General features: G+C 35.4%; 1 protein-coding gene and 1 non-coding gene across 5 annotated transcripts; one reads left to right on the top strand and one right to left on the bottom strand.

Annotated features, from left to right (window-relative positions):
* Positions 1-52: 52 nt before the first annotated feature.
* TMPO (thymopoietin) lies at positions 53-27875 on the top strand. 4 transcript variants are annotated; one of them, XM_057741850.1, is made up of 9 exons: positions 115-635; positions 7315-7441; positions 10119-10277; positions 15757-15854; positions 22674-22793; positions 22893-22988; positions 23403-23513; positions 24517-24605; positions 25596-27875. In XM_057741850.1, the coding sequence occupies exons 1-9, from the start codon at positions 357-359 to the stop codon at positions 25879-25881; spliced, it is 1365 nt and encodes a 454-aa protein (XP_057597833.1). In that variant the 5' UTR covers positions 115-356; the 3' UTR covers positions 25882-27875. The 4 variants fall into 4 exon arrangements, with proteins under 4 accessions (XP_057597835.1, XP_057597833.1, XP_057597834.1 ...); XM_057741851.1 differs by lacking the exons at positions 22674-22793; positions 22893-22988 and having other exon boundaries at positions 199-635; XM_057741852.1 differs by lacking the exons at positions 22674-22793; positions 22893-22988; positions 23403-23513 and having other exon boundaries at positions 53-635.
* On the bottom strand, positions 24922-25025 carry LOC130857978 (U6 spliceosomal RNA). Its single transcript, XR_009054961.1, has one exon. It is a non-coding gene; the product is annotated as a U6 spliceosomal RNA (small nuclear RNA).

Here is a 27875-nt window from a genome sequence, read left to right as displayed (position 1 = left end):
GCGTCCCGCCAATCACCGCCGCGCTTCCTCCGGCCGCGGGCCAATGGCGGCGCGCGTTCTTGGGGCGTGGGCGAAGAGGCTGCGCTCCCTTGGCCGTGGTGTGTGGGCTGGGGGTGGTGCGGACTCCTGGCTTGGCCGCCCTGGGCCGCGCTTGTGCCGCAGGGGCTTTTGTGTCCGGCGTTGGCTTGGCTTTGTGTGCGCGAGTTTCCGCCGTGCTCCGCGGCACCAGTCCCGGCCGGCAGCTGTGAGGCTTGGGGGTGGCAGCGCGGCCCCCCCGCGCCACGGGCGAGGAGCAAGCGCGCCGGCGTGAGCGGCGGGTGTGAGGGCTGCGGGGAAGGGGATTCGCCGCCGCCGAGATGCCGGAGTTCTTGGAAGACCCCTCGGTCCTGACGAAAGAGAAGTTGAAGAGTGAGTTGGTCGCCAACAACGTGACGCTCCCGGCCGGGGAGCAGCGCAAAGACGTGTACGTGCAGCTCTACCTGCAGCACCTCACGGCGCGCAACCGGCCGCCGCTCGCCGCCGGCGCCAACAGCAAGGGGCCCCCGGACTTCTCCAGCGACGAGGAGCGCGAGCCCACCCCGGTCCTCGGTTCCGGGGCCGCCGCCGTGGGCCGCAGCCGCGCCGCCGTCGGCAGGGTAAGGAACGCCTGGCCGGGGCTACAAAGGCGGGCGTTTAGCGGTGAGCGTCCCCCCCCGACGCGCTCTCGGGCCTCCTCGGCGGCGGGGGGCTGTCCCCTGCGTTTGCGGACACAGGACTCGGCCCCTTCGCCGCGGGCTCTGGGAGGGAAGGGCGCCGGAGAGGACAGCCCCGAAGTTGGGGCCGCGGGGCGCGCGTTTTGGCCGCGGTGTGTCGGGGTGGCGGGAGCGGTGCGAAGTTGGCGTTTGCTCTCGGGTTGCGCGCGGGTGATGGGCGCGCGCAGACAGCTCGGTGTCCCTAGAGCGGCCCCCTGCCGCCGGGAGGGGGTAGTGGGACGCGGACTTCCCTGCCCTTTTCGAAAGCCCTAAGGAGGGTTAGCCCGAAACGGCTACAGGTTCCGTTCGAGCGTTTTCCCGCTTTATTAACCGAAATGACTAGTAACCGGGTGGCAGAGCGCTCCCTGGAGGGCGATTGGTGACATACTGATATCTAACCAAAATTTGAAATAAAGAAATTCCCGCCTTTTTATGTGTATTTTGCATATGGAGGGCTTTTTGAACAGTTTACGTTTTTCTCGTTTGTGTTACTCCTTTCCAGCAGCAGGCCGTCTTTTGGCAGGGCAGCGTTACTCTAAGTAAACGAGCATTTTAAAATACATCTTTGAGTGGTTATCATAGACACTCAAATATTTGAAAATTCTAATTATTTAGGGCTTGGGTTTGGGGGACTTTTTGGTTGCTTTTTCTTTTGGTGTATTTGCATGAAGAAAGGAGAGGCTTCGGAACCAGGAGAAATGTTTATTTCATGACATGCTGCTCTCAGTGTTGCAGTTTGGAATAACTAGTCCTGGGTAAATCTCAGATTGGCTCCAGCAAATGCTTATTTTGTTTGAGAATAGTTTGGGGTTTGTTCTGTGGGTTTTTATGTGCTATTTTGTTAGTATGAATCTGCCTGGTTATCAGGCTTCAAATCATAATGGAATGTAGTTAAAACCAGTGAATGGTGTAAAGTAGTGCTTAGTAAAACATTGAAAGTGGAATTGGGATTTGTTGGTACTAATATAACCCAAAAGGACTGCCTCTTTCAAAGTTAACTTTAGTTTTAAAAAATTTTATCCAGTGTGTTTTCTGGACCACCGAGATGGAAATGAAGGAAAGGTATAATAGACACATGTAGCTTTAATTAAATCTTAGCCTGGACTTTAGAGAAATTGAAAATGTTGTGTTTTAAATCAGTGCCTGGCACATAGTAGTGCCAAATAAATATTGATTTGATAAATAAAAGATCAATCACACCGTACTGTTTTGCATGTCTTGTTTTTGTGGATTTGAAGAAAACCATATTAAGAAATTTATTTTTGAATAAATTTTTGAAAGTATATCCCTTACCTGTTTTTCCCCAACCCCTCTGAAAACGAAAGAAATAGTCAAACTACTTTAGTAAAAATTTGGTTGAAAATGAAGTATTTTCCATTTAAATCAGCACACTTTTTTTTTTTTAAAGTCCTTTATAGAACCTTATGTTGGTCTTCTGTGCAGGTGTATCATTCTTGAGCCGTGGAAGTATTTGGTTGTATGTTTATGATAGGATTATTTATTCTTGTTTATTTTGATGATGGTTCGTTGTCAGCAGAAACAACTATCTCAGTTTTGATGTTTTTTCTTTAGCAACTTTTTCAAAGAGGGCACGTCCCAATCTACCCTGTGTTCTTTGGGGTGTTAGAAGACCTGAATGTAAAATTTTAAATTTCAGTTCAGTTATCCAACATTTTTGAGTTCCTATCATGTGCTGTTAACTACAGGAGTTTGATTTCTGCAGACCTGACAACCCCCGTAATTAATTTCTTGTGTTATCTCAATAAATTTCCCACATTATCCAAATTAGCACCATGCAAATAAACTCTGGGTTAAAGGAATTAACCTTTTTATTTATTGGCTGTGTTGGGTCTTCCTTGCTGCACACGGGCTTTCTCTAGTTGCTGCGAGCAGGAGCTACTCTTCATTGTGGTGCGCGGGCTCCTCATTGTAGAGGCTTCTCTTCTTGTGGAGCACGGTCTCTAGGCGCGTGGGGCGTGGGCTTCAATAGTTGCGGCATATGGGCTCAATAGTTGTGATGCATGGGCTTAGTTACTCGGTGGCATATGGAATCTTCCCAGAGCAGGGCTGGAACCTGTGTCCCCTGCATTGGCAGGTGGATTCTTTACCACTGCGCCACCTAGGAAGTCCAAGGAATTAACTTTTTAAGGGAACCTCCTGTGTCCAGTAGCATGTGTCTCAATGTTTCAATCCATATAGCTTTAAGTTTTTTCTACCTTGTGCTTTTAAAACTCAAAAATGTGTACCCTAGGCTGGGCACAATGGTGTCAGCAACATGGAAAAGCTAATAGTGTTGTTCAGCAACATCATTTTCTGCTTTAAAGCACATTAAGTAAAAATGAGTTCTAATTTAAGGAGTCTGGTATATTTTTTTATCAGGCATAGGAAAATATACTGAATTTGTAAGAAAACAACCTTAGGCCATTTATAATAATTGGTATATAAAATTTTTCTCCTTTTATATGTACAGTGGTTTATATTCTTTTTTTTTTTATGGCGCACAGGCTTAGTTGCTCCGTGGCATGTGGAATCTTCCCAGAGCAGGGCTCGAACCCATGTCTCCTGCTTTGGCAGGCGGATTCTTTACCACTGCGCCACCTAGGAAGTCCCAGTGGTTTATATTCTAGTCATTGTTAGCACTATGAGTAATAACAATATAGTCACATTTCTTAAAGAATATTTATAATCTAGGAGAAAGCCAAATTGTGTTTGACAGTTTCAGATATAAGGCAGATTTTTTTAAATGGTGAATTTTTAACATTTTAAAACAAATCAAACATTAAGGTAGATTTGGCCAAGGACATAACATATACCTTCAATTTAAACATGGGTTTATGAGGAATATTTTTAATTAAAGAAGAAATTGTTTCATTTCAGCCATTGGCATGGTTAGGTTCGCTTGGTGTGATAGGACAAATATTTGCATGTTCAAAACTTGGTTTCAGCTTTTAAGTTTTCTTATTTCTACACTTTTTATTTAATGCATCTTGGTGATAACCAGTATTTTCTGGTGACGAAATTATCAGCATTGTTGACACAAATAAGCATTTACATACAGTGTTGATGGTCTGCCTTTTAGTTCCAAGCAGTGTAGCTGTTTGGAATCCATTGGAGCACAGCATTCTTGAGTGGTCTGATGTGGTGAATTTATGAATTCTTAACAGGAAATATTTAATGACATGGAACAGAGCAGTAAAGAGTATGTTGAGTAGTAAATGTTAAATCATAAATTGACCACCATACTCTACAGTAAAGTGTTAATTAAGTGTATGGACTTCTGAATCAGAATTATAGATTCAGATTCTAGGTCTGCCCTCATTCAGATGACCTCAAACAAAGAACATTGCCTATCAGATGCTCGTTTTTCGTCTGAAATAGGAATAGTCTTAACAGCTACTTAAATTGAGGTTTACACGAGGTTGCATTTGTGAAGATGTCTAGTGCTCAGCAACTATAGCACATGTTAACTATTATTACATGTGATTTCTGAATCTGTTGTCTTTATTTAATGCCAGAGCAATATAGTGTTACCATAATGTATTCGGAATTGGATGATGTAAGTTTGTGAAAGTCACATATGTGTAGTTTGCTCAAATGTTACCGTGTAGCTTAGCATGCAGATTGCCTGAGTGAGCTGAATAACTTTGGATTTCAGTTTCCTCTCTTCTGAAATGGCGATATTAGTATCTATCGCATAGGATTTTTAGAATTCAATAAGTTAATACATATAAGGCAGTTAGAACACAATTTGGCATATAAATGCTCAACAGAATCTGTTTTATAGTAATAATTGTTGTACTTCAGCATCTTGCTGCTAATGGTAGAGTTAAATAAGAGTGGCTTGTAGGTGATATCGCAGAACGTTAGAATTTTAAAGTTGAAAAAGACATTAGAGATCATATCGTAGTTGGGAAGAAACTGGAGAACAGTGCCTGGCATATAGTTGGTACTTGGTATTTTTGACCAAAGGAAACTAACAGATTACATGATTTACTCAAGGGAATAAAGCTCTCTGGAGGCAGAAATCATTACAACTAATGGTTCCTTCTTCCTGGTTGAAACTGCTGGCTTGATAAATATGTATATGCCCAATTTTTATTCTTATTAAATTTGATATTTCATAGAATGACATTACTTTTCTGGAACTTTTCTCCATAAAAATAAAACTCAGGTGGCCTGTTATGAACACCTGCTCTATTTGACTTACCTTATGCCAGCTTATTGGCCTTTACTTAAAATTTCTTTGTACAGCTGTAGTTTTTCATTGTGTTTTTAAAGAAATGTGAGGGAGTTGGTTTCCTGCTTGGATTTACTACGTCTTTGTTTTTTCTTAATAAGAAGTAGGTTTTTAAAAATAAGTGACTTATTTCCCCCTCATCAGATGGCACTTTGAAGCATTCATTCAGCAAAACATCTATCTATTCCTGTGTCAGGCACTCTTTTTAATTTTAGTTGCTTGGGATGCAGTATGACAGTGCTCCTGCTTTGTGTTACCCTCTTAAATGCTACATCTAAAAATCACCTGAGCTGCACATTAAAACACACATTGTCAAACCCAAAATTAGGACTCAGAATGGGGTAAGACTTTTTAAAATAGGGGCAACTATTCCAAAAGTTTTGAGGTTTTAATAACAGACCAGACTTAAGGACTATTGCTCAAGGAGTTTACCATCTGGAGAAGATAAAGCACATGTAGAGATAACTAATAAAAAGTAAGAATGTAGTGAGTGCCAAAGACAGAGATTTCTTGAAAACCTCAGGCTGCTTCAAGAAGTTGAAATTCTTGGATGTTTGGTTAGGAGTAGAATTTGAACATTCTTATGGTTAGAGTTTTCTTTCTACAAGTAGTCTGTACCTGATTTCTTTTGTTTAAAGTATTTACGTTACACAACGGAGTTTTTCTTCCCAACCTGTCCACACTCTTTGGAAAATGCAAGTAGGTCACAGGATTGTCTCTTTCATTACGGGAAAAAAAGTCTTCTCTCAGGAATTCAAAGATTTGATGTACAGAACTCTTAGACTCTAGGCAGCTATTTTGACATCAAGATGTGAGTTGCTTAAGATCTGAACTTGATGATCCTAGATTAATACAATATTAAAGTCTCCTGAAAGTACCCTCAGTAACTTTTTACAGACATTTAAAAAGTTGTATTAAAAACTTCTCATGAATTGACATCATTGTCACATCTTATTGTGTTTTGTTTGTTTTAATTTATTTTTGGCTGCATTGGGTCTTGGTTGCTGTGTGCAAGCTTTCTCTAGTTGTGGCGAGCAGGGGCTATTCTTCATTGTGATGCACGGGCTTCTCTATGCAGTGGCTTCTCGTTGTGGAGCGCAGGCTTCAGTAGTTGCAGCTCATGGGCTCAATAGTTGTGGCTTGCGAGCTCTGTGGGCCCAGTAGTGGTGGCGCACAGGCTTAGTTGCTCCACAGCATGTGGGATCTTCCCAGACCAGGGATGGAACCTGTGTCGCCTACAGTGGCAGGTGGATTCTTAACCACTGCACCATCAAGGCAGTCTCTTATTATGTTCTTTATATGAAGTATTTCACATTCTTATTTGCCTGGAAAACAAATTCTAATACATGACCAAATAATGCCTGATTTTTCCCCCCTCAGCATCATTGGAAAGTAAACAGCTCATACAACTTTGATTTCGCCATTTTGCATAAAATATTTCTAGGATGCAGTATTGACTTTTCTGCCTTAAATAGTAATTTGGGCCTACAGTGATATTTGTGGCCATTATTTAAACAGCTCTTTATATTCAGTACTCTGATGCTTTCTAGGATTACTGAGACATTTGTAAATCTATTTGCTACAACCCTAAAAGGTAACTATACTTTTGCTCCCTTCCCCTGTTTAACCTGGGAAGTTTATATAGTTTTTCCAATAAATAATGCCATTGCTTAAATTATTTTAATAACTGCCTGTAAAATTTTTCTCAAGGCTTGTTCCACATTTTTCAACTAGTCTTAGTGAAATGGTCATGTAGACTCTGTGTGGCAACAAAGCTGTGTCAGAGGTGATATGTAGCCATAAAGTCTGACTTCTTTCATGAGTCAGAAACTGGCTACTAAAGTCGCCATATTACAAGAAGAATATTCTTTTGGGCTTCTTAAATTTTGATATGCTTGTTTAAAAGAAAGCATTTTTATACATAACATGTATAAACCTTTACAGTGAAGTCTTAAACTTTCCTGAATTAATTTAAACTTTCTAGAATTATTGAAAAGCAGGTAGTAAATTGTATTTATGATTATCTGTATGAAAATGTTTAGACTCAGACTTTTGCTCTTTTGAATTTTTGATGCCATCACCTCTTTAGGTAGGTTAACCAAAATTGACTATTTTAACGGTAATATCTAAAATTTGAGTTACTGGGTTGGCTTATTAGGTTTGTATAATTATAATTGAACTTAGAAAATAATGAGTTGCTTTTAATTTAATCAAATTGCTAAGTCCTACTGTAAGTCAACTTGAAGGTGAGTTTGCATGTTTATTGTATGCAGTGTTATTTATATAGTGTCAATAAATGAACATTTTTAAATTCATGTGGAAATGATAACTGGCCTTTGTTTACAGAAAGCCACAAAGAAAACTGATAAACCCAGACTGGAAGATAAAGATGATCTAGATGTAACCGAGCTCTCTAATGAAGATCTTCTGGATCAGCTTGTGAAATATGGAGTAAACCCTGGTCCTATTGTGGGTAAGCTGATAAAATTTCAAATATCTTTTCATGAAGCAGTACCCTAAACTGTTTTCCCCTCTTATCTAGCAGGTAGTTTTCGTTCTAAGGGCCAGTCTGTCAGTAATCATTTATATGACCAGGACTTCAGTTTCCCTAACTATAAATGAGGGAAATAAAATGAGAGAATTGAACTAAATAATTCCCAGGATTACCTCTGTTGAGATTGTTTCGTATTGTGCCCATGTCATACTATTTGATGAGACATACAGGTCTTATATGACAACTGAGGAAAATCTGAGATAACATAGCTGGCCAGATTAATCCAAATCAGAAAGTTATTGACAGACTTGTTAATATAACTCAAGTTATTCAATTCCCAGCATAGTACCTGCTTTCAGTTATCATTAAAAGTACTTTTTATAAAGTCTTGTCTTGATTGGAATTCAAGAACAAATCGAAAACTAAAGAACAAACTGAAAAAAGAAAACTTAGAAGTGAATACCCTGGATTTCCATCATTTGCTTACTGTTAAGTCAGTGAATTTGCAAGGCTGATTGTGCCTTAACTTTGGAGGGTCTTGGCAATAACCTCAAGGTGAGAAATTTCTATTTGATCTAAGTTATGTATTAAAAAAATTTTTTTTTTTTTTTTTCTTGGACTACGTTGGGTCTTAGTTGCAGCACATGGATCTTCATTGTGGCACGCGGGCTTCTCTCTAGTTTTATGGCAGCATGCAGGCTCAGTAGTTGCTGCACCAGGCTTAGTTGCCCCGCAGCTTGTGGGATCTTAGTTCCCTGACCAGAGATTGAACCCACATCCCCAGCTTTGAAAGGCAAATTCTGAACCACTGGACCACCAGGGAAGTCCTTGTAAAATTTTGAATACTGTAGATTTGGGGGTTGTTTTTTTTTTTTTTATTTGTAGGTGTAGTTGCCAATAATAATTTAGAATATTGTCTTTTGTCTTATTTAATGTACTGCTTCCAAAGAGATGATAATAAGCCTATTAGTATAATTACCAACAGATTTGATACCCTTTTTGTATTTTTCATTTAAAATTACAAGAGGAAGATGCTGAAAACTGTGCATTATGTATCAGCGTATTAAATTACATGTTGATATACCAGTTTATTTTTTCCCCAGCATTATTGAGGTATAATTGACAAACAAAAGTTGTACATTTAAGGTGTGCAAACTTGCTGTTTTAAGATACATGTACATTGTGAAATGATCACCATAATTAAGCTAATTAACACATCTCTCACTTCACGTAGTTTTCTTTTACATGTGTATGTGTGGTGAGAGCACTTAAGATGTACCTTCCTAGAAAATTTCAAGGATGTAATACAGTGTTGTTAACTGTAGCCCAAGCTATACTTAGATTTCTAGAACCCACTCATCTTGTATAACTGAAATTTTAAGACCAGAATCTTCGGGGACTTCCATTGTGGTCCAGTGGTTAAGAACCTACCTTCCAGTGCAGCCTACCTTCCAGTGCAGGGGATGTGGGTTTGATCCCTGTCAAGGAACTAAGAGCCCCCATGCCACAGGGCAGCTAAGCCCATGCACCACAGCTAGAGAGAAGTCTGCACACGGCATCAAAAGATCCCTCGTGCCGCAACTAAGACCCAATGCAGCCAAATAAATATATATTAAAAAAAAAAAAGAAAGACCAGCGTTTCCTTATTTCCCCCTCCCCAGCTATTCATCTTAAGGCTACTTATCTGTAACATTCTGAGATATGTATTGTTTTTTTTAAAATATGTTTGTCATTTTATTCATCTTATAGAAATCAGAAAAAGACATGTAGCTAGTGTAAAACAGAAAGTAAAAGCTGTTTTTGGTTTTAAATTGTCAAATCAATTTTACTTTGCTATCTCATTGGTATATCATTTCTATTTGTACACGTTTTTCCATAAGAGGTCATTTTTACTGCAACAGTATATTGAAATGTGATTTAACATCTCAAATTTACTCAGTGTTATATGTCAAGTATATTCCGTTTTTTTAAAGGTGACTTATAGGGCTTTTCCCATAACTGAATGGCCTTTATAGGCATATTAATCTCTTAGAGTTGTGGGATTTTAATCACAATAATTCAGAGGAGTACAGTCTGTTTATAAAGATGATTTTTCTACAAAGGCAAGTACTATTACATAATACTAGAGAAATTATACACAGTTCAAAACTTTTCAGTCAGATACTCAGTCATACATGGCTCTTCAGTAGGTTATCCATAAGAAGACCTAAGTCAGCCTATTATGTATTCCATGCTACTAAAAAAAAATGTTATAATCATTTATTAACATCCCAGAAAAACACCTGCTTTGGAAAAGAATCCATTATATAGTTTGGTTGTTGTTGTTTTAATTTATTCAATATATACTTATTTTGGCTGCGCCGGGTCTTAGTTGCAGCACATGGGGTCCTTGCCGTGGCAAGGCAGGCTTCTTAGTTGCAGCATGCAGGATCAAGTTCCCCAACCAGGGATCAAACCCTGGCCCCTTGCATTGGGAGCACCTAGTCTTACGCACTGGACCACCAGGGAAGTTCCATTGTCTAGTATTTTTAAGCACTTAAGTTTAAAGAAGGAAACAGTGAAAAGTGACATTTTAATGTTTCTAAAGCTAATGTCTGAGCTGGGTCTTAAAATAAGACAGTGCAAGTAATAAAGCAAGTTCTTGACCTCAATACAGGAACAACCAGGAAGCTATATGAGAAAAAGCTGTTGAAACTGAGGGAACAAGGAACAGAATCTAGATCTTCTACTCCTCTGCCAACAATTTCTTCTTCAGTGGAAAATACAAGACAGAATGGAAGTAATGACTCTGACAGATACAGTGACAATGAAGAAGGTAAAATTTTATATGATGTTAATAAAGTATATAATCAAAAAAATCAAAATTTTTTCAAACTCATGATATATAGTAACCATGAAGAAAATAAAATTTTAGATAATATTGCCAAGCTGTATGTAAATTTTGTTCACATCATTAGAGTAGTCCTCCAAGTAATTTGATTTAAATACCTTTTGTTGAGAATTCTGAGAAACAGAAAAGTACAAATGTCTAATTTTTTGTCACATAAAATTGCCAGGTATCTTTATCTTTTTTGCTGCAAATTTCATCTTTCTAAGAGAAAAAAATATTACAAGTAGAGACCAAGTTTCCCCCACTTATCCCTTTCCAAGTATCATCTTCACAGAAGCCACTGCTATCATTAATTTGATGATTATCTTTCCAACCTCTTTTTAAATACTTTTTCATATGCATCTGCCTAATACATGGTATTATTTTGTATGTTTAAAAAAAATCTGTATAAGTGATATCATGCTAAATCTTATCACTTGTTTTTCTTTATTACTCTCATTGATTTATTACATGCCTGATTTATTTCTTTTTAACATATAGCAGTAGTATTTACATAAGGCATGTTTTCTCTGTTCTCTGTTGATAAGCATTTAAATTCATAGTTTTTGCTAGATCTCATTTCAAGACTTTATAGTAAATATTTTGACATGTTTTAAGTAGACTATTTTAAGAAAATTTGGCCATGGTATATAAATATTTTTCAAGTAGTACATGAAGTAACAACCTTTAAAATTTATTATAAGAACAACTTGACATAAATTTTTAATTCATGTGACTTGTTAATTTCATGACTTATTTAATGACTCAAATTGCTTATATCTCCATAAGCATTGCCTGCCAGGGCATAGTCTGTCAAATTGGTTGTTCAGAATATGAAATATAGTCTTTTCCTTCAACAGCACTATGTTAGCAAAGAGGCAAAGAATAGAATCAGCTTAAACACAGGTAATGCTTAAACTTCCTGCCTCTTTTGCCTCTACAGGAAAGAAGAAAGAACACAAGAAAGTGAAGTCCGCTAGGGATTTTGTTCCTTTTTCTGAACTTCCAACTACTCCCTCTGGTGGATTTTTTCAGGGCATTTCTTTTCCTGAAATCTCCACCCGTCCTCCTTTGGGCAGGACTGAACAACAGGCAGCTAAGAAAGTACATTCTTCTAAGGGAGACCCACCTAGGGAACCTCTTATTTCCACAACCTTGCCTGGCAGGGAACAGTTGCAAAAGTTAGCCTGTGGAGGGAATTTGTTTGTTTCCTCCAAGTCTAGCCATGATAGTTGTTTAGAGAAAAGTTCTTCGGCATCTCCTCAGCGTGAACTCGCTGCCATGTTGGTCTCTGCTGCAGCTTCTCCTTCACTGATTAAAGAAACCACCAGTACTTGCTATAAAGACGTAGTAGAAAATATTTACTGTGGAGAGAAAAGTGGAATTCCACCATTATGTACCAAGAGGTCCCATGTTTCAGATAAGTCAGTTCTCTCCAGTGAAAGGAAAACACTAGAAGAGTCTGAGAGATCACAAGTAATTTCTCCACCACTTGCTAAGGCAATCAGAGATTACGTCAGTTCTCTGTTGGTCCAGGGTGGAGTAGGTAGTTTGCCAGGGACTTCTAACTCTACACCCCCACTGGATGTAGAAAATATATGGAAGCGAATTGATACATCTAATTTTCGCGAAACTGAATCCCTGTCTCCTCCACGAAAATTACCTAGACTCAGTGAAAAGTCAGTAGAGGAAAAGGATTCAGGTTCCTTTGTGGCATTTCAAAATATACCTGGATCTGAACTGATGTCTTCTTCTGCAAAAGCTGTTGTCTCTCACTCACTCACTACCTTAGGCATAGAAACGTCTGAGCAATCACAGCATGATAAAATAGATGCTCCCGAACTATCTTTTCCCTTCCATGAATCTATTTTAAAAGTGATTGAAGAGGAGTGGCAGCAAATTGACAGGCAACTGCCTTCATTGGCATGCAAGTATCCAATTTCTTCCAGAGAGGCAATACGGATATTATCCGTTCCAAAAGTAGATGATGAAATCCTAGGGTTTATTTCTGAAGCCACTACACCAGCAGGTATTCAGGCAGCTTCCACTGCGTCCTGTGATAAACAGTTGGACTTAGCACTTTGTCGAACGTATGAAGCTGCAGCATCAGCATTACAGATTGCAGCACATACTGCCTTTGTAGTTCGGGCTATGCAGGCAGACATTAGTCAGGCTGCACAAATTCTTAGCTCAGATCCTAGTCACATGCACCAGGCACTTGGGATGCTAAGCAAAACATATGATGCAGCCTCATTTCTTTGTGAAGCAGCCTTTGATGAAGTAAAGATGGCTGCCCATACCATGGGATCGTCCACTTTAGGTAGCCGATATCTCTGGCTGAAGGATTGCAAAATTAATCCAGCTTCTAAGAATAAGCTGGCTGTTACTCCCTTTAAAGGTGGAACATTATTTGGAAGAGAAGTGTTCAAAGTAGTTAAAAAGCGTGGAAATAAACACTAATAAAATTAAGAATAAAGACATCTATCTTATCTTTGACATGGGGGACTTGGCAGCTTTTCTAGGAATTTGAAGCACTTTTATGCCAAAATTTTAAGGTCTTTTTAGTCTCCAGAATAGGCTAATTTCAAAGTGTCAAACTTCTGCCAATTAAATTGCAGTGTAAAAGTAATTGCCTACGTGTAACTGCCTTTTTTTAAAGTTGCACAGATAGAAAACCTGATACTAACAATTTAAAGCTTTTCTAGGTCAGATTTTTTTCTCAAATAATTTAGTCATTCCTATTTTAAGATTTTACAGCTATTCAAAACTAAGAAAATTCCATTAACTATTATAAGTTGAGTCTCCATGGTTTTAAATGTTACTAAATATCTTACTACTTTCCAGAACTCGTCTACATATTTTCTCTTATCTTCTCACTTGTGTTGCTTTTTACTCATGTCTACAGTACCGTTCATAATATTCCAAGTCAGTGCAACTCAAAGTGCCAGTCTACAAACTGTTACGGATCCACAAATAAGCATGTACCAGAATTTGAATCTAGATCAATGACAGGGTTTATTTCTGTGGTAAAATTTTATTGATAGAGGAAAACAGTGTTGTGATTTACATTCTAGCTGTGATGCCTCATTTTTTTCGTGGACTGGTAGCAAACAGTGGACCACACTTTGAGAAATACTGCTCTAGACCATAGTATTCTGGGATAGTGCATTCTCACCATCACTGTAAAACTATAGTCAGATGAATAAAGAAAGATGGGACTTTTTTATAAGTAACACTTTTAAGGTATGTTGTAATTCATGGATGATTAGGCGTAATCTAAACTAAGTTCTAAAAACAAATTTATTCCTTTTTTTTTTTTTAGGTCATAAGAAATCATACTATATCCCAGTTTCTGTGTGTCTATATAAAGCAATGTATTATTCTCTGTTTTCATTTCTATGATTGTAAGATGAGAGAGTCTAACTGTAGAGGCACTTGATAATCGAATTTCTTTGTATTTTTATGGAAAATAGTAGTATGAAGTATAAGCAAAATATAGTCGCTTGGGACTTATAGCCATTACTATATTCTTACACTAACGTGTCCATATTTTCAGCTTTCTGGGAGTAATTCAATTTGTTATTTGTCTTTTGAAATGTACATGTATACATGTACCTATTAAGTACTATGTGATTTTTTTTAATGTATTACTGTAGAATGCTTTTGCAAATTCAATAAAGTTGTTAAATTTGAACAGTTTTGTGTGGTCTCCACAAACATGTTGTATGTGTGTTTTATTCTTGGAGTTGCAACAAGTTAGATATTTGTGGATGAACATCCCTTTTCTGCTTCATCATTGAAACTCACTTGACATTCCAATGGTATAGTTGAAAATATTCAAATTATTATTAAATGGTTTTTTCCCCCTATTTGAGGACCATGATTTTTGGGGGTTTTTTTTGTTTTTTTATTTTTTAATAGAAGTATAGTTGATTAGGACTATGTTTTTATTGGCTATTGGAATTTAAGTTTGTAAGAGGAGTTATTCTGTCAGCAGGTATCTTATTTGTTTAATCAGTTTCTGCTCAACTACTGTTGGGTTCTTTATTTTGTGCTTTCTGATTCTTAGGTTCTGAGTTAACAGACGTAAGACTTCATAATGCTAAAGATTGTCCCATAGATAAAAGAGCCATTAACAGAATTATTGGAAAGTGGGGGATGGAGTTGATACCTTAAACCTAAATAAAGATGGAACTATTTGAATTAACATGGTTTTAAAAAAAAAACCACTGTTTATTTATGGGAAACCTGCAAGTAGACTGGACTGACTAGTACTAGGCTATTTAGCAAGACACATAACTATCTTGACTACTTTTTAGCACAACTGCATTGAATTCATGCAAAACTAAGCTTTTGTTGAAGAGTTGACTCCATTTCTGTCTCTGATAAGAAAGTAATCTAACAACTTTTTGGTAATAGAAGTTTTAGAAATGACAACTGACATTAATTTTTCTCTACTATGATAAATGACCACAAAAATGTGGAAGCTAAAATTTTTATTAGGTCTCTTGAAAAATCTAACCCTTCAAATGGTGATAAAGTCAAGACTAGGGGAATGGGATATTGCAGCCTATAAAAAGATATATTTGAGTTGTTATGGTAGTAACCATCATGGTGATACACTGAGTAATACATGCAGGTGAGTCAAAAATTATCCGCACTCTGGTTATGTTAAAACTTTAAATTCTACACCCAGAGTGTGGATAACTTTTGACTCACCCTCGTATATACATTAGCATCTCTTCAAAGAAATGGTATTTTATCACGGGGAGGTGGAGGAGAAGTGACCCGTGATTGGTTGTACTTTTCTATGAACAACATTCCTTCTTATCTCTTCAATTGTACCCAGGGTTTTTATAGTTACATCAAAAAAGGACAGACTTTTAAAATGCACTTATTAACATCATTGTACTTATTTAATTATATTAGCAGCTTGATACCATACAAGTTTTTTCCATTCTTAAAATTCTCTGTAACTTTTCCCTTCTATATTCTAAATTTTAATTTCATAACTAACCTTTGTTTATATAGTAATAATGCACTATATGGACAAAAGAATGGTAACAACTATGTATTTTAATGTACTTTTCCCACTTCTACATTGTTTTCAGTGAAAAGTCTCCATGGGTTTTTACTTTGTTTCAGGCTATTAGTCCTAGAAAAAAGAAAGAATAAATAGAAAGAAGTTGTGATTATATTAAAGAGTGGGGGAGATACACAAAAATGGAATAAAGTAAGAATGGAAAAGAAAAGTTTTTAAAGACAGAAATTGCACTTAACCAGTTTGGGTCTATTGAGGCAATACTGATAGACTTGTTTTACGTATCAGTGTGCCTAAAAACAAAGGTTCCAGAGTAATGTTAGGATGACGTCATAGTTTATTGTGTGTCTCAGAGAATAATGGTTTCTCCGATGTTATTTCCAGACTCTAAAATAGAGCTCAAGCTTGAGAAGAGAGAACCACTAAAGGGCAGAGCAAAGACTCCGGTAACACTCAAGCAAAGAAGAGTTGAGCATAATCAGGTATCTTTAGTTTTATGGTCGCTGTATTCAGGTATAAGTAATCTTCTGACAACACTAATTTGCCTGTGTCCCTGCCTTTAGTTAGTAGTTGATACCCAAAATCCAGCACACTTGATAGTGTTCATTAAGTAACATTAGAAATCTAAACTTTGTGTGTTTTGTCAGTAGTGTAGCCTGTGTTTTCTGTGAAAACAAGTATTAATAAATGTCTCATGTGTGTTTGATTCTGTGCTAATAAGCATGGTTCAGAGCCAGTCATACTGCTTTTTAAGAGAAATATTTCAAAAGGTGGCAATACCTAAGCAATTGTGATATAATAAAAGGCACAGGAATAGTTTTGTATTTGTGTTTTTGTCTGTAGATTTTTGACTTTGCTTTTGTTTTTGCCTGTCTTATATTCTCTGGCTTTTCCCTTAACTCTGAAGCTAGTCTGGTCCTAAAACCACGCTGTTTTCTTTCCTTATTCTGGATGAAGAGTCACCTTTTTATGGGTGAGGCAAGATACAGTTTTCCAAAAGGAAAAAGTAGGAAACTAAGGGAAAAATAAGCACAGGAATAAATGAACTCAGTTTACAAAGCAAGTACTGACTAATCAAGCATTGATTTGGCTGACACTTTACAAGTCAGCTATCCCTAGAGTCATTTTCCTTACCCTTTTTCTATCCAGCTAGATTTGTCTAGTTGGCTGCTTATCTTTTTCATTTTTATCTTTGTCATTTTAAAGTCACACGTCCTCAGTGGAAGTGTTCTTGATTTCTTAAGCCATGTGTCTCTTAGTTTGATGTAGTTAAGTTGAATTTCAGAACTATTTGTTAGAGATGAGCTTGGTGACTGTATGGAGAATGTATAGAGCTTTGAATGAAAGAAGATTTTATTTAATATTGAACCAAAGACTGGAATAAATATTGTTCTTTTATCTATTATTGCCAGAGAAGAGCTGCAGAAGAATAAGGAAATAACAGAGCAAGAAAAACTAGGAAAATCTGGTGGAGGACACTGAAATAGATTGACGTGGAGAATTTTGGTCCAGTTTATATAGGCAAGATAGTATAGTGCTGGCAAGAATGCATTGACTTGTCAAATAACAGGTTAAAAGGAGGGTGGGAAGAGTGGTATTAAACATGGTTTAGGGGTAATTATTTGACTTGAGGAATCTAAACCATGGGACAGTATAAATAGTCAAAGGAGAGAGTAGATTTAGGAGATGACAGGCAGGATTAGACAATGGCCTTATTATACAGATTTTTTTTTTTTTTTTTTTTTTTTTTTTAAATTTTAGCTGCGCTGCCTCCTCTTTGCGACGCGTGGGCTTCTTCTCTAGTTGTGGCACACAGCATGTGGGATCTTAGTTCTGTGACCAGGGATTGTCCCCTGCATTGAAAGGCAGATTCTTAACCATGGACCACCAGAGCAGTCCCACAAAATTTAAATCATATAGAAAAGTAGAGGGAAGAGTTTATTGACCTTTCATTCACAGAACCTCAACAAGTGTCAACATTTTACCAGTTTTGTTTTATCTTCACCCACACCCTGCAGCATTTTTAATTCCTTTGGTTTTGTTGCTTGTTGCTGAAGTATATTCAAACAAATCTCTGCTATCATCTCATTTCATACAATAAAATGTCACTATTTCAGTATATATCTCTAAAAGATTGGAGCTTTTTTTTAATTTATATATTTAGATGTATATGTTAGATATGAAAGAATTATTCATTTTATTTGGAGTGATAGTGGCATTGTGTGTGCGTGTATAAAATAATTCTTTCATATCTCTGTTCAAAGCTCTATGCATTCTCCATATAATAACCTCCAGTATCAGAAATGTCTCTTTTATGATTGAATTATTCAAATCAGATTCCATACAAACTCCACATATCATTTGGTGTCTTTGGTTTTGTTTTGTCTTTTAAGTCTGTAGGTGTTTCAACTGTAGCTGTTTTCCTTCCCTCCATTTGGTGAAGAAACCAGGTTAATTCTCTACAGAATTTTTTACGTTGTGGAGTTGGCAGATTGCTTCTTCAAGGGTCATTTAATTTGCTCTTTTATACCCTGTATTTCCTGTAGACTGGGAGTTAGATCTATATTGGGGCTGGGCAATAGACCTTTCTGTGATGATTGAAATGTTTTATACCTGCTATTTATTAAGTAGCACTAGCCACAGTTAATACTTGGAATGTGACTTGTATGGCTGAGAAACTAAAATTTTAATTTTATGTAATTTAAATTTAAATAACTACATGTGGCTAGTAGCTACCATTTTGTACGGCACAAATCTAGAGGATTGGTTAGATTCAAGTTCAGTTACTTTGACAAGAATACTTCATAAATGGTGTTGTTGTAGCTTCACATTGCATCATTTCAGAGGCACATGATGTCCTTTTGATGATGCTAAAATTAATTAGTATAGGTTCAGATGTTGAAAGCCTGATTCACCCATTATAAAGTTCCACATCGCCCTTTCATTTAATGGTTATGACAACCATTATAATTATTGCCTAGATGCATTTTTTCATTTGAGGTTGTAAGATGGTGATTTTTCTAATTCTCTCATTACATCTATAACTGGAATTCTTTTATGAAGAACTTTCTCTTGTGAGTTGCTTAGTTACCATCAAATAAAATTCATACAGGAGAGCCAGGACAAATGCTTACATGCCTTTTATTTGCCAGTTATCAAGTTAAAGTGCCCTAGTCATTTTGAAAGGTGATCAGTAATATCTTTTTACTAGTATGGTTTTTATATATTTGCTTTATGATCAGTTACAGTCATTATTCTTTTTTCACATTCAAGTTGTACCATCTTTAGCTGCTGGGAATTACTAAGTTGTTTCCTCTATCCCTTTATTAACCCCATTTGTCTCCAATACTTTCTTGTTTTCTGGTACAGTAAGTAGTTCTGGGCTCCTGTATATTTCCTGCCTCTTACCAAATCAGCCGTTTTCCCAGAGAACCCCTAATCCTTTTATATTATTTATATAGAAAATATTATTTGGAAGCTACCTACAATCTGGATGTTAGGGTGTTCATTCCTACCAGGTTGTCATTGTTCTAGGCTTTTTCAATAGGTAAAGCTAGGAGTACTTATTTTTTAAAAAGAGAAGATAGGTCAGGAATTGCTCAAATTTATGAATGCAGGCTAACTTCTAGGTGTAAAACTTGTATCTCTTTTCTCTTATGCTGAGTATCTTGGTTCTTAAAATAATAGTTTCTTACATAATTTTCACTATATATATGTTTCTAAAAAACAGTAATACTAATAGTAAAGCTGCTAATTGCAGTTTCAGATGGGGGGGCAGTTTTTCTTAAGGATATAAAATCAAAATACTGTTGCTTAAAGTCACTTGAAAGAATTTTTTTCTTTCATATTTAATTATTGAGAATATATATGTGGGTTTTTTTGGGCAAAAGAAGAGTCAGAAATCTGGCTTCCATCTTTGTTCCTTCCATCCATAGGTTATATTTTTATTAAGTTTTGGTTTATATTTTGTTTCTTTTTGAAATTGTAAGTAAATAATAGATTTATATATTTATTTATGCTCCCTTCCTTATATAAAAGACAGCCTACATTGCACATTTCTATTTTTCTGTTTTTAATCTAAACACATATCAAGATATATTATAGCCGTCTTCCTCATTGCTTCCTCATTGCTTTATAGCCATCTTCCTCATTGCTTTGTAACACTGCACGGTATTGCGTTTTATGGATTTACTGTAATTTATTCAGCCGCTTTCCTTGTGGTGGATATTTGGATTATTCGGATTAGTTTCAGCTACATGCTATTCTGAATAATGCAAAGGTGAACCAATGAGCAGCCTTTTTTATTACATGTGTTGTTTCATGTTTTAGCCAGTTTATCATCAGGAAATCTAGAAGTGAAATTGCTGGGTAATTTTGCTAGATGTTAGCAAATTCCCCTGCGTAAGAGTTGAAGCATTTTGCGTTCCCACAAGTAATGTATGGGAGTACCTTTCTCTAATGGAGGAATATGATGCTGGTTTTTTTGTTTTTCTGAGTTAATCTGAGTAGCCATATTGGTCATATCTTACCTAAATTAATAGTTTTTCAGAGTAAAGTGGCTTTTAATTATCCTGATTATTTCTTTTTTATAACCTAGTTACAAATTTTTTGTTTAGAGCTTGTATTTTTACTGAATGGGATTTATAGCCTCTTTTAATAACGCAGCTCCTGCATTCTTATGTGCCTCAACTGCCTGATGTCTTCTGAATAACTTTTTACCTGATAGGTTTTTTTTGCTTCTTCCTCCTGTTGTCTCCATGATAAATTGAGGACTTTCTGTAGAACATCTTGCTGAAAATAGGTGACACTACAATTCTTGCTTTGGCCACAGAGCATATAGCAGTCACGTTAACTACTATTTTTACATAGCAATGAGTTTCTTTTCAGTCAATAATTGCTTGGTCCATCTTAGTCTAAGTAGTTACAACACTGAACTGTAATTTTGTTTTTTTATTTATATTTTCTTCTCAAAGTCACTTGTTTCATAGTGGATTCTGGTAGAAAAATTTTTTTTCAATCTTCAAGATAACTTTTTGATAGTGTGAAAGCTTTCTGTGAAAATGATTAATTCTAAATTAGGTAATGATAGTCAAGAACTAATAAAATTGGTTAACAGTCCTCAAAACCTGAGCAAAAGAAAGCATAATGATTTATAATAAAAAGTGTTCTTCCTACCCCTGTTCCCAGCTATTCCCACAGGCAACCAGTGAATTTCTTGTTTTCTTCCATGGAACTTTACCTTTAATGGCACTTTACCTTTAATGTCAAAGATAACTAATAAAAATGTAAACTTTTTTTTATATTAACTGTAATCATTTCAATAGATGTTTGGTAAACTTTTTGATGAGATTATTTCAGAGTAATATTTTATTCAGAATAAAACATAACAAATGGAAAGTCCTGGAATTTGGTAGATAACCAATTTTTAGGGAAAAGTTTGTCTCTTCTTCTGGGCATAGGTAAAATATCTAGTCTTTATATTGTATTAGTTGCATAACTGATAACTTTATTAGCCCTTTAAAGTAATGTTCTTTTTAATTCTTTGAAGAGTTTTTAAATACTGAGTATATATTGATAATACCAGGTAGATTATCAAACTTGAATATTTGTAAAATACTTAACTCTCATTATTTTTATTGGCATTGAGCAATTTATTAAAGAGGAAGAAGCAGCGCTGGAAGTAGTTTGAAAAAAATACTTGGCTTTAAGATGCATTATAAGTCAGTTACGTTATTCTCAACCCTGGCTGTACATTAGAATCCCTTCAGGAGCTACAAAATTTATTTAACTCCAGGCCAGTCTAGAAGAGATTCTGACTTTAATTGGTCTAAGGTGGGGGCTGGGGGCACTTAGTATTTTTTAAAAGCTTCGCGCATGATACTGTGCCACCAGGATTGAGAACTTCAGATTAAAACTAGTATTCCCTTCTACTCAGATAATCAGGAATTTAACTATTAATAAGCATCTATCACATATGTGTAGAATTTGTTTACAAATTTGTCTTTTGACTAACAATGTTTACATTCAGCACATTTTTCCTAATTGATGGCAGGAAAAGAAACCCAGAGATTCAGATTGTGAGTCAAAGAGGAAGCTCTTGGAAAGTCAGTTCCAAATATAGATAAATACAAAACAAGATGTATGAGACTGTGTACCTGTGGTGTTTTGGTAGTAATGCTTCCAGCCAAATAAGCATACTTATTGGATGACTGCTCTTGTCCTGAGAGAAGAGTAAAATATATCTATCTTTAAAATTAATTGACACTAGCTTGGATATAAAACATCACTATCTACATAAAATGTTAGCTTGAAAGCAAAAGTGACAATATAAGCATCCTCCAGTACAACTAATCATTGATGGATGTCCTCTAGTGAAAAGAATTTAAAAGAATTACCTGGTAATAGAGGTTTCAAAATTGAATAACTTGATACTTGGAATGTAGACTCTCAGGTCTCACCCTGGAGCTCCTGAATCAGAATATGCATTTTAACATAACTAGTCTAGTGCTTTTCAAACTGTTACATAGGACTGCTAAATTATTTTTTAAATGAAGAAAATCAACTTTCCAGGGAGAAATAAATCTTGGACTGGAAATGAGCAGTGGTCTATCCCTATTGCCATTTTTTCCCTTTTTTGGTAGTGAAGAGTGAGTAGCACTGAGGCTTGGCAGTGACATTTTAAGCTTGCCTGTTCACTAAAGAGATGACCATCAAGTTTTTGTTGCTGCTCAGTTTTATTATCTAAGATGAGTTTGACACTTGGGAACTTTTAAGATCAGATAGCTGTGTAGGGATTATTGAAACTGATTCTATTTAAATAGTCCTAACCACACGACAAGAATAATGTTTAATCTATGCTAACAATTATAAAATTTGTATTTTGTTTTAAAAGGAAACTGACCTATTATATATAACAAATGACTTTCTTACAAGTCATGATCAGCCTGCTTTTTTGTTTAGATAGCCAGAGATGCAGCTATGATAGTGGAGCCACATAGCAAACAGCAAGTCACAGAAGGAGCCAGTGATAAATTGATATGTTTTTTTCCCCCTCTCACTTTTATTATAATATGTGAGCTCCTATATTTGGACTCTAATGTATTTTACCACATTTTAAGTATTTTCTGATGCCTACATATCTGTTCAGTCAGTACATTTAGAAATATTTTGAGGGTGTAGCATTATTTTCAAATGCTGGCATTTGGAAACTTTTTGCAGATTCTCAGTATGCTAATATGGCCATCATTATTAAGGTGTCTGATGTTAGAATATGACTTTTTAATGTGTCGATGCTTGAATAGAGCTATTCTCAAGCTGGAGTAACTGAGACTGAATGGACAAGTGGATCTTCAAAAGGCGGACCTCTGCAGGCATTAACTAGGGAATCTACAAGAGGGTCGAGAAGAACTCCGAGGAAAAGGGTGATGCAAGGCTTATTGCTTAGAATTGGGTTTTCAGATTGGTAGGGTTTTAGTAGTTATTTTATATTTATTGTTTTTGTTTTGTTTTCAAACTAACAGGTGGAAACTTCAGAACATTTTCGTATAGATGGTGCAATAATTTCAGAGAGTACTCCCATAGCTGAAACTATAATGGCTTCAAGCAACAAAACCTTAGTAAATATGTTTCATAAACTATACAAGTGGTATTCTTTATAAATCAGCCTTTAATTAGAATTGGGGAGGTGGTGAATTTTGGCAAACCTCAAACTTACATGTTTTTAAACATTTTAAACTTATTTTCCCCATATAATTCTGATTTTTAGAACTTTTCAATGTAGCCACTTAAATATATATATAATTCACTGTGCAAGAATCCTTAGTGTTAGGAGGATACTCTTTTGCTAATGTGTTTAAAGAATGATAAGGCTTCCTTCACATAAGAAACACTGAATTTATTTATAGGTTCTTATGCCTAAATTTTTATTAAGGAAAAGTTTCAAATATTACAGAAATCGACTATCTTTTTCTTTTAACGTGTCTTTGTTATGTTTGGATAATTCTGAGTCTGAATAATTTGAATCTTGGCAGGTTGTCAATAGGGTGACTGGAAATTTCAAGCATGCAGCTCCTATTCTGCCAATCACTGAATTCTCAGACATATCCAGAAGAACACCAAAGAAACCATTGACCAGAGCTGAAGTAAATGAATAAAATTTAGATCGATGCTATCATTGATCTTTTAATGAAGAAATATTTATATTTGTTTTTTGGAGTGGGAGGGAGCAGAGCTTTCTTTGTTGGGTGGGTGATGTGTGTGTATATATGTGCATATATTAAAGACACTATTAGTGACAATGGAAAGTAACTAATATAGTATGACATGCTAATGCTATCCTCTTGCTACTATGTGCCTCTTTAAGTTCCAGTTTTCAAGGGAGTGGTCATTTGTGTGCTGCTTGTAATATGCTCTCTTTGTTAAAATGGGTGTGAGTTGAAAGTTACTTGGGCTGTGGGGGAAGCTATACTATCTTTCATTGAAAGGTCAGATAATGGGACTTTAAAGTGACTTTGTATGATACTTGAATTGATTAACTCCTGTAAAATTAAGCTTTAAAGTACTAACTGCATGGATACATTATAATTGTAATGATTCTTTGTCAAAGATTATTTTGATCTGGGCATAAAGGTAATTTAGGAAAGCAGTCAGGTTGTTTAAAAAATTATTTTATATTTCTTAAATTAGGAAGTTTGGATTGATTATAGTTAAAAGCATATACTAAAATTTGTGAAAAGATTCATCTTAATTTGATATCATCTATTTTGATCATTTGTTTTGTTACAAAATTAACAGAGGAAGAAACAGTGTACTTGTAATGGTAATGCAAAGCATCAGAGGGAACTTACACTGCCATATTAGCTGTACTAAATTTTATTTTTTTGCTTTTTGGGGTTTTTTTAACTTATTTAAATGTGTGACCCCTCCCCATTACAACATTAACATATCTGCACATTGAGAAAATTTGAAGAGAGCCTTGGAAATGTATGCATAATTAAGCAATAATGAATTTAGAAATGGCAGTTGTAACAGTTGGATAGATTTAAATGCATTCTGTTCTCTGAAACTTCTGTTTAAAATTATGTTCTAATTATTGCACATTTACACTAAATTTTAACTTGTGGTTGTTTGTTTGTTTCTTATTAGGTGGGAGAAAAAACAGAGGAAAGAAGAGTAGAAAGGGATATTCTTAAGGAAATGTTTCCCTTCGAAGCAGCTACACCAACGGGAATTAGGTATTCAGATACACTGAAACAAGTATTTAGTGTATTCTGTTAGGACATTTTTATTTATTTGTTTCCACCTTTGTTGAGGTATATTTGACACATTAAAATTGTATATGTTTAGGGTGTACAACATAATTATTTTATATATACATACATAGGAATTTTAATTTTTAATTCTTCACAAAATTATTGTATTTCTGTTCTCAGAAGTAAACTGTTCTTTTTGAGAGCAGTTTTTTTTTTAATTTTATTTATTTATTTATTATTTTTGGGGGGGTACACCAAGTTCAATCATCTGTTTTTATACACATATCCCCGTAGTCCCAAAAATATGGAATGCTTCACGAATTTGCGTGTCATCCTCGCGCAGGGGCCGTGCTAATCTCTGTATCATTCCAATTTTAGTATATGTGCTGCCGAAGCGAGCACTTGAGAGCAGTTTTAATTCTTCTAAGCACTAACTTTTATATTCTTAAAAGTTGAGTCAGTTTCAAAATTAACTTTGTTAAGCTAAAGGGTTGTAAATAAATTATTTACCTACTATTTAATTCTTATTTTTAAATCTAAACTGAAACCTAATAAGAAGGAAATCTGTTTTATTCCTGAGAGGTTCTCTTTTCTAATTGGAAAGACTGTTTTTAAATATCTGTTGAATTGGTTCCTGACTGAAGGAATCACAACCAAACTATCTTATTTTTTCCTATTATCTCCTAAATATATTAGCTCTGAAAAACCTTTAAGAAGGCAAATTTAGCAAATATTTATAATACTCTAAGTATTAGTTTCTAATAAAGATGTGAATCTAACTCTTTAAATGAAAAATGTATATATAGAAGTTTTAAATAGGTTGACTGATCTCACTGTTTATATTATATGACAATTTTCTACTATTACCTCAAGGAATGTGTTTGGAATTAGGAATGATAATGACATTTTATGTTATTTAAGTCATGACTTTATCTAATATTTTTTTTCTCTTCCTCCTTTCACTTCCAACAGTGCTAGTTGCCGCAGACCAATCAAAGGCGCTGCTGGCCGGCCATTAGAACTCAGTGATTTCAGGATGGAGGAATCTTTTTCATCTAAATATATTGCTAAGTATGTTCCCTTGGCAGATGTCAAATCAGAAAAGACAAAAAAGGGACGCTCCATTCCCATGTGGATAAAAATTTTCCTCTTTGTTGTTGTGGCCATTTTTTTGTTTTTGGTCTATCAAGCTATGGAAACCAACCAAGGAAATCCATTCTATAAGTTTGTTTCTAATGACTCTAAAAATGTCAACTGAATGATATATCTTTGGCACATTCAACTTGGTCTCCTGTTTTTAATAACTGTATAAAAAGACATTTGTGTACACTGTTGACTCAAGAACAAACAAAAATGTGATTTCACCTCAATAAATGTAGTATTCCATTGAAAAACAAGGAAGATATATATAAATGGACTTCATTTAATGTTTTGGACTTTGGACTAGTAGGAGATCACTTCGTGCCATATGAATAATCTTTTTTAGCTCTGGAACTTTTTTGTAGGCTTTATTTTTTTAATGTGGACATCTTATTTCTTTTTTGAGAAAAAATGTATATTGTTTTTGTGTATTTGGGAAACAAGAAGGGCAAAACATGATAGTATAATGTGAAGCTACACATTTAAATACTTAGAATTCTTACAGAAAAGATTTTAAGAATTCTCTGCTGAATAAAAATGTGAAACGTGAAATTCGGTGAGAGAAAAAATAACATGGGATTGTACTTTTTGTAACTGCAACCAAGTTTGATGGTGTTTGTGGGGGAAAGTACAGCGATAATCTCTTCTGTAACCTTTATTAATAGTAATGTTATTGTTGTAGCCCTATTGTACTCACTTTTTAAAGGATATCTAGTATCATGAATGTCCTACTTCAGTAAGATCCATTTAAATGCAGTTGATTTTTAGCAGGGATCTATCAGTGCAACTTATACATGTTTTAAAGAACTGTTAGCTGGCTAGCATGTTTTTAAAGACTGTTTAGCTAGCTATAAGGCTATAATTGGAAACTTGTACTTTTTATTTACAACAAAACAATTACTCTATCAATCTAATTTGTTACCAAAATATTTTTTAGATATATAAGTGTGTGTGTTTAGAAGTTAGAAATTTTAAACACCAGTCTTAGGTACCATCTGGATTCATTATTGAATTATCTTCTGTTACCAAAAACAAATTTTGCCAAGGTTTTTTTGCCCTATTTTCCAACATAATTTGATTTGAAAGTGCAAAAAGTATGTGCTTTTAAATTACATAGTAAACTTTCCTTGGCTACATAGTAGTTAATACATAAATTTATAAACTCTGAAATTGAGGCGGGCATTATGATTTTTGTTTACTCTCAAAATGGTTAACTTTATCTTTGTGGTTTTTTTTTTTAAAGCTAAAACTTACCTCGTGTATAACTTTGTTCAGTAAAGTAGTAGGTGATTGAAATTGCATTAGAATCAAGTAAAACAAAAATTTTGAATTAATCATTTGAGTTTCAACTTTACAGTCATTGACAATAAAGCACATTAAAAATGTAAGTTATTTTTAAATATCTTCTGAAATAAAAGATGCTTTTTAAAAAGGAAAAGCTGAAGATGTATATTTAGACCAGCACACAATTTTTATTTGCATCAGCAGTAGTCTGATATTTAGCATTTAGATATTTTGTAGACATTTTTCACTTACTTTGCAATTGACCAGAAACATTGGTAGGTCTGATCTCTGCAAAGGCAGTGGGAAACTTATTCCTAGACCAGAAATGCTTGCCTCTCCAAGTAAAAGTGTTTTGAGACGAGCCACCAAGGGAGCACTTTTTACTCAGTGTTGCCTGTACACAGTAATAGCAGTCTACTTTTACTTTCTTTGCTTTTAAACTATTTCCCATATTGTTTTCAGTCTTTTGCTTATAATTAGAACTTGTGAGAAACTGCATTTAATGTTCAGAAATGTGGGAAGATAAATCAGACTTAATATGTATATGAGATCAGTTTTCTTATAGGAAAGGTATGGTCCAAAATAGCAAAGTAGAACCAGGTAAAACATGTAGTCTTTTTTTTTTTTTTTAATGTGTACTTGGTCCTTTGTCTGTGTCTGTTTTATTCCACTTAGAATAAATGTGTCCTTGATGTAAATGCAAAGCATTTCTTCCTGATTAAAAATGTAGATGTAGACTTTACAGTATAATTCAATAATAAAAAAGTAATTAACCTCTAGTTTTGTCATTGCAATAAATACTTTCCAAACTGTAAGTTTTCCTGATAA

Source organism: Hippopotamus amphibius, chromosome 7, assembly GCF_030028045.1.
Source record: "Hippopotamus amphibius kiboko isolate mHipAmp2 chromosome 7, mHipAmp2.hap2, whole genome shotgun sequence".
NCBI lineage: Eukaryota > Metazoa > Chordata > Mammalia > Artiodactyla > Hippopotamidae > Hippopotamus > Hippopotamus amphibius.
The sequence above is the reverse complement of the archived record's forward strand: the minus strand, read 5'-3'. Positions and strand labels throughout refer to the sequence as shown.